General features: G+C 41.8%; 1 protein-coding gene across 7 annotated transcripts in view; it reads left to right on the top strand.

Annotated features, from left to right (window-relative positions):
• The window catches only part of LOC122552141 (uncharacterized), a 122541-nt gene that overhangs the window by 8495 nt on the left and 99640 nt on the right, over positions 1 to 14406 (top strand). For 4 of the 7 annotated variants that reach the window (XM_087985059.1, XM_087985058.1, XM_087985060.1 and 1 more), the window contains exons 1-6: positions 3745 to 3997; positions 6036 to 6119; positions 6345 to 6394; positions 11168 to 11312; positions 11426 to 11502; positions 11597 to 11761. In XM_087985059.1, the coding sequence (XP_087841185.1) occupies positions 6361 to 6394; positions 11168 to 11312; positions 11426 to 11502; positions 11597 to 11761 (421 nt within the window). In that variant the 5' untranslated portion in view covers positions 3745 to 3997; positions 6036 to 6119; positions 6345 to 6360. Of the gene's footprint in view, positions 1 to 3744; positions 3998 to 6035; positions 6120 to 6344; positions 6395 to 11167; positions 11313 to 11425; positions 11503 to 11596; positions 11762 to 14406 lie in introns of those variants that run through there. The other 3 variants (XM_087985055.1, XM_087985056.1, XM_087985057.1) reach the window with 3 other exon arrangements.

The raw sequence follows: 14406 nt of genomic DNA, 5'->3' as shown, positions 1-14406 counted from the left end.
CTCTTCGTAGGATATGTGGAACAATCCATATTCTGCAACTACACTGGCCCCACCCCCCACCTTTTCCTCCGCTACATCGATGACTGTATCGGCGCTGCCTCGTGCTCCCACGAGGAGGTTGAACAGTTCATCCACTTCACCAACACCTTACACCCCGACCTCAAATTCACCTGGACAGTCTCAGATTCCTCCCTCCCCTTCCTCGACCTTTCTATTTCTATCTCAGGCGACCGAATCAACACGGACATCTACTACAAACCGACCAACTCCCACAGCTATCTGGACTACACCTCCTCCCATCCTGCCCCCTGTAAAAACGCCATCCCATTCTCCCAATTCCTTCGACTCCGCCGCATCTGCTCCCAGGAGGACCAGTTCCAAAAACGCACAACCCAGATGGCCTCCTTCTTCAAGGACTGCAATTTCCCCCCCGACGTGGTCGACGATGCCCTCCACCGCATCTCTTCCACTTCCCGCTCCTCCGCCCTTGAGCCCCGCCCCTCCAACCGCCACCAGGACAGAACCCCACTGGTCCTCACCTACCACCCCACCAATCTCCATGTACAGCGCATCATCCGCCGTCATTTCCGCTACCTCCAAACGGACCCCACCACCAAGGATATATTTCCCTCCCCTCCCCTATCAGCATTCCGTAAAGACCACTCCCTCCGTGACTCCCTCGTCAGATCCACACCCCCCACCAACCCAACCTCCACTCCTGGCACCTTCCCCTGCAACCGCAGGAGGTGCAAGACTTGCGCCCACACCTCCCCTCTCCAAGGCCCCAAAGGAAACTTCCATATCCGCCACAGATTCACCTGCACCTCCACACACATCATCTATTGCATCCTCTGCACCCGATGTGGCCTCCTCTATATTGGGGAGACAGGCCGGCTACTTGCGGAGCGTTTCAGAGAACACCTCTGGGACACTCGGACCAACCAACCCAACCACCCTGTAGCTCAACATTTCAATTCCCCCTCCCACTCCACCAAGGATATGCAGGTCTTTGGACTCCTCCATCGTCAGACCACAAGAAAACGACGGTTGGAGGAAGAACGCCTCATCTTCCGCCTAGGAACCCTCCAACCACAAGGGATGAACTCGGATTTCACCAGTTTCCTCATTTCCCCTCCCCCCACCCTGTCTCAGTCAGATCCATCGAATTCAGCACCGCCTTCCTAACCTGCAATCTTCTTCCCGACCTCTCCGCCCCCAACCCAGTCTGACCTATCACCCTCACCTTGACCTCTTTCCACCTATCACATTTCCGACGCCCCTCCCCCAAGTCCCTCCTCCCTACCTTTTATCTTAGCCTGCTGGACAAACTTTCCTCATTCCTGAAGAAGGGGTTATGCCCGAAACGTCGATTCTCCTGTTCCCTGGATGCTGCCTGACCTGCTGCGCTTTTCCAGCAACACATTGCCAGCTCTGTCACTGTAATATTCAAGCAGCGATATTGTTGAACTTTTAACTTAAAATCTTCAGTTTTCTAGTTTATATTAAGAAGAACTTTAATGTTAATTACTACCTTATTTCTTTATTTTCTACTTATTCTATGAAGGAAATGCTTAACTTAGTTTCTTTTACTATTTTGTCCCTAAGTTTTTTTTTGTACCTAGGTACTTTTAAACCTAAAGTGGTGATCTTCATGGTAGCATAATGCACTTTTCACTCTAGTCCTTCTGTACTTGAGTAGAAGTGACAATAAAATCTAAAAGGAAATCTAAATTATCTGTTGGGAAATGTGAATAAAGTAGGTATTCTATCTGGATCAGCATAATGTGAAAAAATCTTGTCCTTTATTCTAATTGTAAATGCACGGTCAGTTCTGTGTCTAGATTTGTAATTTACAATAAAAGCAAGGCCTGTAATGTTTATGAATTGTGATTGAATCTTCCAGTTTACTTCAGGCAAATTGAATATTTGATCATCCTGCAGAGTAATCAAGATCCTTCCTTGAACCACAGCAGTCCTTGATTTTTTTAAAATGCTATTTTCATAGTTTAGAAATTAACTTTTTGCATATTGGGTTAACGGGGTAAGAGTTCAACTATTTCATTCTTGTGATCTTGGAGTGCGATCCTTTAAATTTAACTGAATAGAATGATGCCGAAAATGAAGGATTTACTAGAATAATACCAGGAATAAATGTTCTAGATAGGAGGAAAGATTAAACAGATTGGGTTTGCTTTCCTTGAGGCAGAGAAGATTAAGATATGACCTTATTGAGCTGTTCAAAATTCTGAATGATTTTGGCAGGGTAAACCAGGAATATTCTGTTTTCGCTGGATCATATGTCAGGAATTTGGGAGCACAATTTCAAGTTTGCCAGATAGCACAGACAAACGCATCCACACCAGTCCAAAACAGCTACCTAGTTATTCTAAACCCATTTTACATGATCACTGAATGTATTATTGTCATTTTGGTTATGAGGGTCTGCATGTTTGTGCCAGAAATGGTAGTTTTGAAAATCAGGTTGGATTCTTCAAAAAGCTTGGTGCCAGAAAGTACTCCATAGTTTGGGAGTGCTAACAGTTGTGGAAAACCCAGGGTCCCCAGACTCAAGCCTTCAGATCTCAGCAACACTCAGCAATAGTACTGCTTCCTTAGTTGAGAGAACACGGGGACACAGTCTCAGGATATGGGGAAGAACATTTAGGTCTGAGACGAGGAAAAATGTTTCAATTAAAAGTGTTGAATTGTGGAATCATCTACCTAAGAAGAATGTAGAGACTAAATCATTGAATATATCCAAACAATAGAGAGATAATTGTTTATATTTTAAAGGTACCAAGGATTGTGGAAGAAAACAGGAATATGGTACTGAGAAAGAGAATCAGCCATGCCCAGCCTGAGTGCCACAACAGTCTTGAAAACTGAATGTGTGACTCGTGCTCTCTGTTTATATGAATCTATGCATCAGGAAAATGTCTTAAACAATCATCTGCTGCGTGACTCATGACAATTCCAGACTGCAAATCCATTCATCAGAATAGCATAAATATTTCTTGAAGTCATATTTTATTACTGAAATGATTAACTACCATTACTGAAAACTGGATGTCACTTCCCACTTTGACCATCAGAATGCGAAGAACAAACAACAGTACAACACAGGAACAGGCATTCGGGTCCATCAAGCCTGCACCTTTATAAACTAAAAAGCCCCCTTGCCTGTACACGGTCTGAAAGACTCTAATCCATGCCTATTCACGTGTCTATTTTTTCAACCGCCTCCTCCAGCAGCACATTCCAGGCAGTTATCACCCTCTGTGTAAAATAGAATCTTGCCTCAATCTTATTGTCTTTCCCATGAGTTAGTGAAATCATATTGAATTATTTTGTGTAATTCATGTCAGGAAAAGTCTGCACAATATCAATTAATTCAAGTTTCTATTTGAAACAAAATACCAAATGAATAAAGTTAATTTTAGTCATTTGCTGACTGTAATTACTTGACAGTTGTTATTTTAGGGGATATTGGGGAAGCGAGACCAGCATTTGTTTTGTTTCCAATTTTCTTGCTATGGAGTGTTAGGGAAGGCAGCTTAATTTTACAGGCAAATCCTATTTGTATATGCTGATGATCATCTTTGTTGCCCTTCAGGACGTATCACTAAGAGAAGGGAGTGTCTATGATTAAGTTAGGCTTCTGTAATAAAATTAACAAACTGACTTTCAAATGTTATCATTATCTTCAGTGATTTGCATTAGGTAACATTCAAAATAGTTTACTGTGAATTCAAAGATCAAATTATTTCAGAAGTGAGATTTCATTGTAGCTCAACCTCAGCTATGTCTGTTTGAGTGTACACCTCCAGACTTTTGTCGGTGGGGAGTTCGGTGAGTGGGCAAGACTGTGTTTGTTTGTTTGCATTTGATTTTGCTTTTCACCCCATCTTGTCTTGTAGCAATTGGTTCTTGCTCACTACAGGGAGATAAAACACAGAAGTCCTGAAATATTGAGTGAACACACCAGTGTGACATATCAGTTAAGTGATTGATAAGTGAGAATTTGTCTTTTTTACTTTTACTGAATTTTCCACTATTGCTTACTATTCTATAGTAAATGATTTATACACGTTTAAAATCTTTGTCTCTATTGACTCGTGTACCATTGGCATCACTGGCTGGGCCAATACTTATTGTATACCCCTTGTTGCCTTTGAGTGACAGTGGTGAGCCCATTACATATACATATATTTATATATTTGTATACTTTTTTCGTCGTATGTTTGTTTTAAATTATCCTTTTGCATATTTTTGCATATAGGGTCCGCAGGTTAAGAAACTAACTCGTTATATCTGTGGTCTTGAAGTAAGGTCCTTTAAATTTAACTGAAAAGAATAATACCAGGCATGAAGGAATTGCGAGAATGGTGCCAGGAATAAAGACTGGGCTTATTCTCCTTGACGCATAGAAGATTAAACAGTGAATAATAAATAAATAATTCTGTGGAAAATAACCAGAACCGAAACGTTACCTCTGGTTCATCTTCCCAGTTGCTGCCAGACCTGCTGAGCTTCTTCAGCAATTCCTGTTTTGTTATGATTAAGTCATGCCTTTATTGAGTTGCTCAAAATTTTGAATCATTTTTTCCTACTGTGAAGTCAAATTTGTATCTAATTGGCTAGCTCTCCCTGAATCCCATGTGATGTAACTTTACTCACCAGTACTTGATAAAGTCCATGTAGACAATGTCTACCACTCTGCCCTCATCAATCATCATGGTTACGTCCTCAAAAAAAACTCAATCAGGTTTGCGAGACATGATTTCCTCTGCACAAAACCATGAAGACTATCTGTAATCAGTCCTTGCTTTCCCAAGTGCATGCGAATGTTATCTCTAACAGTCCCCTTCAATAACCTATCCCACACGAATTAAGGGGCAGCATGGTGATTCAGTGGTTAGCACTGCTGCCTCACAGCACCAGTGTCCCAGGCTTGATTCCAAACTCGGCCAACAATCTGCATGTTTGTACATTCTCCCTTTGTCTGTGTGGGTTTCCTCTGGGTGCTCCAGTTTCCTCCCACAATCCAAAGATGTGCAAGTTAAATGAATTGGCAATGCTAAATTGCACATAGTGTTCAGGGATGTGTAGTTTCGGTGCATTAGACATGGTAAATGTTGAATAATAGAGTAGGGGACTGGATCTGAGTGGGTTACTCTTTGACGGGTTGGTGTGCAATTGTTGGACCAAATGGCTGTTTCCACACTGTAGGGATTCTATGATGTTAACGTCAAACTTCTAACGTCAACCCTGGTTTTCCTTTGTAGTCTTTTTAAAAAGAAAACTTAACATTAGCCACTGTCTAGTGTTCCCGCATCCATGTATATGATACAAACATCTCTGTATTTAACTTGCACAGTTTCTGTCCTAGAATTGCTACAGTGTGGAAATAGGTCATTCAGCCCATCGACTCTCCTCCTAATAGCATTCCACCCCGACACACTTTACAACCCTGCATTTCTCATGGCTAATCCACCGAACCTGCACAACGTTTGACTGTAGGAGAAAACCAGAGCACCCAGCGATGGGGAGAATGTGCAAATTCTATTTTCAGGCTCGAGGATGGAGTCCCTAGTGCTGTGAGGCAGCCGCGCTGACCCCTGAGCCACTGTACCCGCCAAACTGTTCTCGAGTCAAATGGCTGAAATGCTAGCATTTACGCAACTAGGGCTGCCAGCTGTGAATTATGAGATGTGAAGTGTTAGATGTTCTGATATTTAGACTCAAAATGTTCCCAAAAGACTATACCTGAGAGAAAGCAGGTGAACTAAACATGTAACACCAATTCTATTTCGGATTGTTTAGTAAACAGATTATACAAGCAGCGTTGAAAACAAATTAGAGGTGTGTGTATTATTTCTACTCTCTCTGATACTGATGTACAGCATGTACTGTCTCAAAATAGCCCTTAGTATCTGGCCTGATCCAGCATATTAAAGTAATGCTGTCCAGTTAGTCATGAAAGGCCAGGAAGAAGAAAGACAGCAAATCAGTAACATGTGTCACTCTTGCTCAAGGTGGATTTAAATTGTACCAAGAAACAGGAAGGACTGAAGTCAAGAAATTGATGTTCATCAAGGACATCAAGGACATCAAGGAGGGTGAGTTTATTATTCATTGGGATCCTAGTCTGAGAGATAGACTTCATTGCCTACAGATTTTTATTGATAGAGATTATCTAATTTTGTCCTGAGTGATGTGTGAGTGCTCACCCATTGTAAATGAATATACTGTTTGAATTGGAATGCATTTTTACTGCTGTCCAACCCCATTATATCTTCAATTTAATTCACTCCGCCTAATAGTTATAATATTCTCCTTTCTAGGATATCAGCCGGTGTGATGAGAACTTTGCTGCTCTTTCTGGGTTACCTGCGTGAGTAATTTTCATTAGAGACAGCATCGATATAATTAGAATGCCTTGACAGGACAAAACATGCTTCACAGGACAAGACATGCTTCACAGAGATCTGATTCCATAAATGGCTAATGTAATTGTGGAAAGAATAAAAACAAACTACTGTGCACACTGGAAATCTAAAATGAAAGTAAAATACTGGAGAAAATGATAGGTTTGGTAGCGTCTGTGGAAAGAGAAAGTTAATGTTTTAAGCCTGCTTTGTGCGATGTCTGATATTTGTAAATCCACTTTCTTTCAGCATCTAATTCAATTATCGCTCTCCTATTATTTCCTTCTATTTTACTTAATATCTATATTCCATAGGCGTGCCCCCAGTCTTCATATTCATCACAAATGTTAATGGACAGATACTTACCTGTAAATTTAGACAGACATGGATTGATAATATTCAAATATTCCGTCATAAATAGAACCAAAATTATTTACTCTTTCTTGGGAAAGGCCATGATTTGTTGCCAGTCGCTAATTGACATTAAATTGTATGGCTCATTGGGCAATTTCAGAGGGTAAGCAACATTCAACCACAATATTATAACTCACGTGTTAGAACTGAGGAGTTAAACTGCGTTCTCAAAATGTTTGTGAAAAATGTGGATGTGTTTGTACTTAAAGTCAAAATTTTAGAGTCACAGTGTCCGACATCGCAGAAACAGGCCTTGTGGCCAAAACTGGTCCATGCTGACCAAAATGTCCATTTCCCTGCACTTTGGCACATATCCTTCTAACGAGACAGTGAGGTCTGCAGATGTTGAAGATCAGAGTTGAGAGTGTGTTGCTGGAAAAGCATAGCAAGTCAGACAGCATCCAAGGAACAGGAAAATCAATGTTTCGGACCATCGCCCTTCATCAGGAAGGGCATTCCTATTCCTGCTCATTCCTGATGAAGGGCTCTGGCCTGAAATGTTGATTTTCCTGCTCCTCGGATGCTGCCTGACCTGCTGTGCTTTTTCTAGCAACACACTCTTAGCCCATATCCTTCTAATCCTTTACTATACATGTATCTCTCCAAATTCCTTTTAAATGTTCTTCATGCACCCAATCAATGGCTTCTGCGATCAGGTCATTCAACTTGCATACCACCCTCTGCACAAGAAAGTTGCCCCTCAGATTCACTTTTATTCTTTCCTGTCTAACCTTAAACCAATGCTCTCTAGCCCTCGATTCCTGTCAAGAGATAAAAAAGACCAAGTGCATTCATTCCATCCATCCCTTTCATGATCGTATATGCTTCCATAAAATCCATCTCCCTCCCACCCCCACCATCTCCTTCGCTATAGAGAAAAAAGTCCTAGCTTGTCCAACCTCTTCTTATAACTCAGATCAGCGAGTCCTGGGAACATCCTTGTAAATTTCTGCTGCACTGCTTCCAATGTAGTAGCATTCTTCCTATAGCAAGCCTCACCAACGTCCTGTAGAACTGCAATATAGCTTCCCAACCTGTATAAGAAATGCTGTGATTAATGAAGGTCAGTATGCCAAAAGCCTTTTTCACTGTCCTGTCTTCCTGCGACTTCTCTTTCAGAAAACTTTGAACCTGAACTCAAAGATCCTTCTGTTTTGCTACATTCTTTAAGGCCCTACAATTCACCATGAAACTCCTATCTTGATTTGACTTTCCAAAATGCAAGACCTCGCTCTTACCTATATTAAACTCCATTTTGCCATTTCTCAGTGCACTTCCTCAGTTGATCAAGGTCCTGTTGCAATTTCTGGTAACCTTGCTGACTGTCTTCGATACTGCCTCTTTTAGCATCATGTGCAAACCTATTAATCATATCTTGCTTTTTACATTCTCATCCAAATCATGGATACAGATAACAAACAGTGGGTGGCATGGTGGCACAGTGGTTAGCACTGCTGACTCAGAGCGCCAGAGACCTGGGTTCAATTCCCGCCTCAGGCAACTGTCTGTGTGGAGTTTTCTCATTCACCCTGTGTATGGTTTCCTTCGGGTGCTCCGGTTTCCTCCGACAGTCCAAAAATGTGCAGGTTAGGTGAATTGGCAATGCTAAATTGCCCGTAGTGTTAGGTGAAGGGGTAAACGTAGGGCAATGGGTCTGAGTGAGTTGCGGGTCGGTGTGGACTGTTGGGCCTGTTTCCACACTATAAGTAATCTAATCTAAAAGATAGTAATGAGCCCAGCACCAACCCCTGAGGCAACCCACTAGTTGCTGGCCGGCAGTCTGACAAGCATCCTTCCACTATTACTCTCTGCTTCCTACCATTAAGCCAATCGTGTATTAAATTTGCCATTTCTCCTGGGATTCCATTCAGTCTAAACGTCCAGAACCTACTATGTCAAAGGCCAAACTGAAATCCTTATAGACCACATCTACCATCTGCCGTCACCAACCTTCCTGGTCACCTAATCAAATAACTCCAACAAATTCATGAGGCATGATCTCCCACTCACAAAGCTATGCTGACTACATCTAATGAAACCCTGTCGCCCCAAATCCTTATGATCGCCATTAAATATATCAGCTTTGAATGTCAGATTAGTTTAATTCTTGAATTCCCAGAATATTGACCTTGTATTCTGAAGCAATAAGCAACTTGTACTACTGCTGTGCCATCAAGTACTTGCAAGCTTAAAAACTTGCAATAATTAACTACCTTTAACAGATATTTATTTCTATTTAAATTTCACTCGGAGATGAAGTCCTTAAAGTCAAAGACAAAAGCAGCACCTTGGAATCACAAGAGTACGAGACAAAGCAGCAAACTTGTGACATTCGGCCCATCAAATCTGCTTCAATATCATGTCTGGCCTGATAATCAGCAAATCCACTTTCCTGCCTTCTCCGCATAACCGTTCATTCTCTAACAATATGACTACCTCAGTCTTGATTGTAGAAAATGCTGGATAACGACAGCAGGTCTGGCAGCATGTAACATTTTGAATCTGATATAGCTCTTTATCAGGAACTGCCTCGAATTTCTGTAGAAGTTATATTGGACGCAACATGTCAACTCTGTTTTTGCCCACTAAGATGCTGCCAGATTAGATTACATTACATTACATTACATTACATTACATTACATTACATTACAGTGTGGAAACAGGCCCTTCGGCCCAACAAGTCCACACCGACCTGAACAATTTAGCATGGCCAATTCACCTGACCTGCACTTCTTTGGACTGTGGGAGGAAACCGGAGCATCCGGAGGAAACCCACGCAGACACGGGGAGAACGTGCAAACTCCAGTCAGTCGCCTGAGGCGGGAACTGAACCCGGGTCTCAGACGCTGTGAGGCAGCAGTGCTAACCACTGTGCCACCGTCCCGCCCACGGTGATGAGTTTTCCTGTGATTTTCTGCGTTTTTTTTCGATTTCTAACATGCGCATTATTTTGCTTCTGTCAGCATTAAATGTACTCAACAAGCTAGCCTCTGTAATCCTCTGCATTAAGGAATTCCGCAGAGTCACTACGCTATGTATAAAAACAAAATTGTATTTGTTTTTCTTAAATAGGCGACCCGCTAACTATGCAATTATGCCCTCTGGTCCTCGAGTCTCCTGGAATGTGAAATAATCTAGAAGCAGGTCTAGACAATCCATCAATTTGAGGCTGTTGATCATGGCTGATCTCATCTTAGCATCAACTCCACTTTCCTGCCTACTGTCTATATCTCGTGAAATCATTGCTCATTAAAAATGAGTCTCCTCCGCCCTAAATGTATTCAACGTCCCAATGTCCACCACACTCTGTGGTAGTGAATTCCAAAGATTCACAACCCTTAAAGAGAAGTAAGTTCTCCTCATCTCTCTTTACAATATGCTAATCCTCGTCCTAAAACCATGATCTCTCACGCAGTGGGAATCATTTGCTCCATGTCTACTTTTTCAGTCCCCTTTACTATCTTCTGTACTTCAATTATATCTGTTCTCAGTATTCTAAGCAGTATATGGTATAGGCCTAAACTGCTAAATCTCTGTGAAAAAACTAATCCTTCATCTCTGGACTCAATGCAATAAAGCTCCTCTGAACTGCCTCCAATATAATTACATTTCTCCTTAAGTAAGAGTAACTAATTCTCCATGTCTCATTAATTGCACTAATCCTTTGTATAATTATAAAATTACCTCACGACTTTTATTCTCTGCTCATTTACCAATAAATGCCAAAATTCCACCTGCCTGCCTTATTACCTGCATATTAGTTTTCTGTGATATATGCACGAGGACACCCTCTGCACCAAATCACTCTGAAATTTCTCTCCATTCGTTGTCTTTCTATTCCTCTGGCCAAAATGCGTAACCTCACACATATCCACATCAAACTTCGTCTGCAGATGTTAGGCGAAAGTGAGGACTGCAGATGCTGGAGGTCAGAGTCGAGAGGATGGAAAAACACAGCAGATCAGGCAACATCCGAGGAGCAAGAGAATTGACGTTTCGGGCATAAGCCCTTCATTAGGCATGAGGCTTGTGGGCTAGGTAAATGGGAGCCGGGTGAGGCTGGGGGTATGGTAGCAGGGAATGTGATCGGTAGATGAAGGTGCGGGTGGACATTATAGGTCGGAGAGGAGGGTGGAGCAAATGGGTGGAAAAGAAGATGGACCGGTCGGACCAGTCAAAAGTTAGGTCCATTCAACGAACCGATTTGTAAATTTCTATTTTCTTTATTGTAACTTAATTTCCCACCTATTTTAGTGTCATCTGCGAAATTGCCTGAAGTACTTTCTATCCTCAATATTATTTTATTAAAGCTAAACATCTTTTAGTTGCAGACTCAGCACTCACTGACCCCTGTGTGAATTATACAGTCTTGAATCAGGCCTGGAGGAGTATTGATTGCACTGAGACTGAGTGCGCTGCCCAGTTGATGTGTGACAACTTTCTAAGCGCCGGATGGTATAAATTTCAAAGGTAAGGTAAAGTTACGAATTAGATACCAGGAGTTATGGGCACCAGTTTCTACTGGGCCTAAGTTTGTCACAGTGACTAAATCTCAGGAGTTGGCTTTCTACTTGTCATTCCAGTTCTGGTGGACGGAGAATTCCAGACACTGTCGTCACAGCGAGGCAATGCTCCACACGTGCCACAGGCTGGCTACAAGGTACGATCAGATTTTATCAGACCAGAATTTTGTTCACTGGCCTGCGTGGTTCGTATTGATTAAATGCTTAATCATTTCTAAACGACATTTTTAGGCTCACATCCAAACGTTGAAGAGGGAGAACTAACGAGAAAAGTTTGTTTTAACTTGAATGGAAATCGGTGCCACTGGAATCGAGAGATAAAGATCAAGAACTGTTCCAATTACTTTGTTTATCATTTAAAGCCAACTCCTGGCTGCCACGCTGCTTATTGCACAGGTATGATATTTTTGTTTACAATGCTTCTGAAACATTCCCAACGTCAAAATTAATTCAGAACATTATGCACTCTCCTTCTGTTTGTTTCTCACACAAGGTAGATACGACATGAAAACAGGCAGTAAAGGTTTCATTCAAATCAAATGGCCTTTTGTTACCAGGATGTCTGGAAAACCCCTGGGGAAAAGGGTCTCAAGGAACATGACTTAACGGAGGAAAAGCTGAACACAGGAATGGGAGTAAACCATTCACCACCTTGAGCCTTTGCTGTCATTCAATGAGATTATGGCCCTTCTGTGGCACCACTCCATATATGTGCCTTTGGTCTATATCCATTAATACCATTTTGCTTAATAAAACAAATCTATTTCAAATTTAAAATTAACAACTGATCTAATATCCATTGCTATTTGTGGCAAAGGTTCAAAAATATCCTGCCCTTTGTGCAGAGCGCTTCCTAACTTATCTCCTGAATGACCTGGCCATAATTCGCAGACTATGCCACTCAACCTCGAATCCCCAAACTGTGGCAAACCATATATTTCCTAGCTTTCCCATTAATATGTTGAAGACTTTAATAAGACCACCACTTACCCTCATAAATTCTGGAGAAAGCAGTTCTAATTTGTATAATCTGTCCTCATAGATTAACCTGTGAAGCCCAGGCTTACATTCTTGCAAGCCTATATTTTCCTCCTACCAAGGCCAGTACATCCTTCCTAAGATATGGTGACCAGAACTGCTCTCATGACTCCAGGTGGGGTCGAACCACGGCTTTTTGTAGCTGCAGCATAACTTCTGAAACTACATTACACTCTTCCAGCATCCCATCCGCTTTCTGGGTTGTTTTCAGCATGTGTTGATGACAATTGAAAAATCTGTGCACCTAAGTCTCTTTGGATATCTGGTGTGTTTAACTTCACACCATCTAGACAGAACCCTAATCTATTCTTGCTCAGTCCAAACTGCAAAACCTCACACTCTAAGAACAGAAGGCTGAAGTATCCCTTTATACCATTAGTCATTCTGTGCCAATAAGTCATATTTGAAGGCTAAGTTATGTTTCGTTAGTTCTCTCAAGTCCAGAACTTATTGCCCATCCCAAGTTTCCAAGTGGACAGTTCAGTGTCAACCACGTTACTGAGGATCTACCATCACATGTAGGCCAGGCCAAGTAAGGAAGTCCTGCAGAAACTTAAGGGGGCCTCTGAGACATAGAAGGACAAGGGAATGGGATACACGGAAACACCATGAGGTATATAAAGTTATGAGGGGCATAGACAGGGTATACAGTAAGGAACTTTTCCCCTTGGAGGAGGGATCAAACACTTGGGGGTTTAGATTTAAGGCAAGCTGCCAGAGGCTTCAAGGAGAAATGAGGAAAGGATCTTTTCACTCTGGCGATAGTGGGAATCGGGAATTCACTCCCACGTTGTAAGGGTGGTAAGGCAGAAACCCTCATAATATTTAAGAAGTATTCAGCTGTGCACTTGCAATACCAAGAGCAACAAGACTATGGGCCAAGTGCTGGAAAATTGGATTCTAACAGAGCATAGAAACATAAGAAAAAGCAGCAGGGCTAGACCATTTAACATGGTGGTTGCTGACCATTCAACTCAGTAACCTTTTCCCACTATCACCTCATATACTTTAGCCCAAAGAAATATATCCACCTTCTTCCTGAAAACATTCAAAGCTTTGACCTCAACTATTTTCTGTGGTAGAGACTTTCACAAGTTCAACACTAACAGGTTCAGTTGCTTTTTTATAACTGGTGCAAACTCGATGGACTGAATGGGCTATTTTTTCTATGGTGGAGATCTCTCTGACTTTTGATAGCAGATTTCCTTTCCTGTAGGACATGAGTGAATCAGAAATTTCAATATCTGCCAAATGAATTCAAGCCTATGTCTCCATTAGACTGGATTTCTGGCATTTTGGCTGTTTCAAAGAACAAAGAACAAAGAAAATTACAGCACAGTAACAGGCCCTTTGGCCCTCCAAACTTGCGTTGATCCAGACCCTCTATCTAAACCTATTTTCTAAGTATGTGTTTCCCTTTGCTTCCTGACCATTCAAATATCTGTCTAGATAATCTTAAATAATGCAATCTTGCCCATCTCTACCACCACTGCTGGTTACATGTTCTAGGCACCCACCACCTTCTGCGTAAAGAACTTTTAACGTATATCTCGCCTAAACTTTTCCCCTCTCACTTTGAACTTGTGACACTAAGTAGTTGAGTCCCCAACTCTGGGAAGAAAAAAAATCTTCTTACTACCCACCATCTCTATAACGATTTTATAAACTTCAATCAGGTTTCCACCATCCCACAACCTTCGAATTTTTTAATGAAAATAATCCTAACCTACTCAAACTCTCGACGGAGCTAGCGCCCTCCATACCAGGCAACATTCTGGTGAAACTCCTCTCCCCCCTCTCCAAAGCTTCTACATCATTTTGGTAATGTGCCGACTAGAATTCTTGCTCTCCTAATTCCTCTTCATCTAAGCCATGAACACAATGGCAATGCCAGCCTCTGATAAGAAAGTTAAAGTCACCTATCATTTGCTCCTCAATTTTTTCGCTGAGTATTGGGGAGTCTATAATGCAATCCCAAAAGGTGATTATCTCTTTCTTATTTT

Source organism: Chiloscyllium plagiosum, unplaced genomic scaffold (genome assembly GCF_037043375.1).
Source record: "Chiloscyllium plagiosum isolate Xiang-an unplaced genomic scaffold, Cpla_swu_hap1 HiC_scaffold_50, whole genome shotgun sequence".
NCBI lineage: Eukaryota > Metazoa > Chordata > Chondrichthyes > Orectolobiformes > Hemiscylliidae > Chiloscyllium > Chiloscyllium plagiosum.
This window is presented reverse-complemented; position numbering and strand designations above follow the sequence as displayed.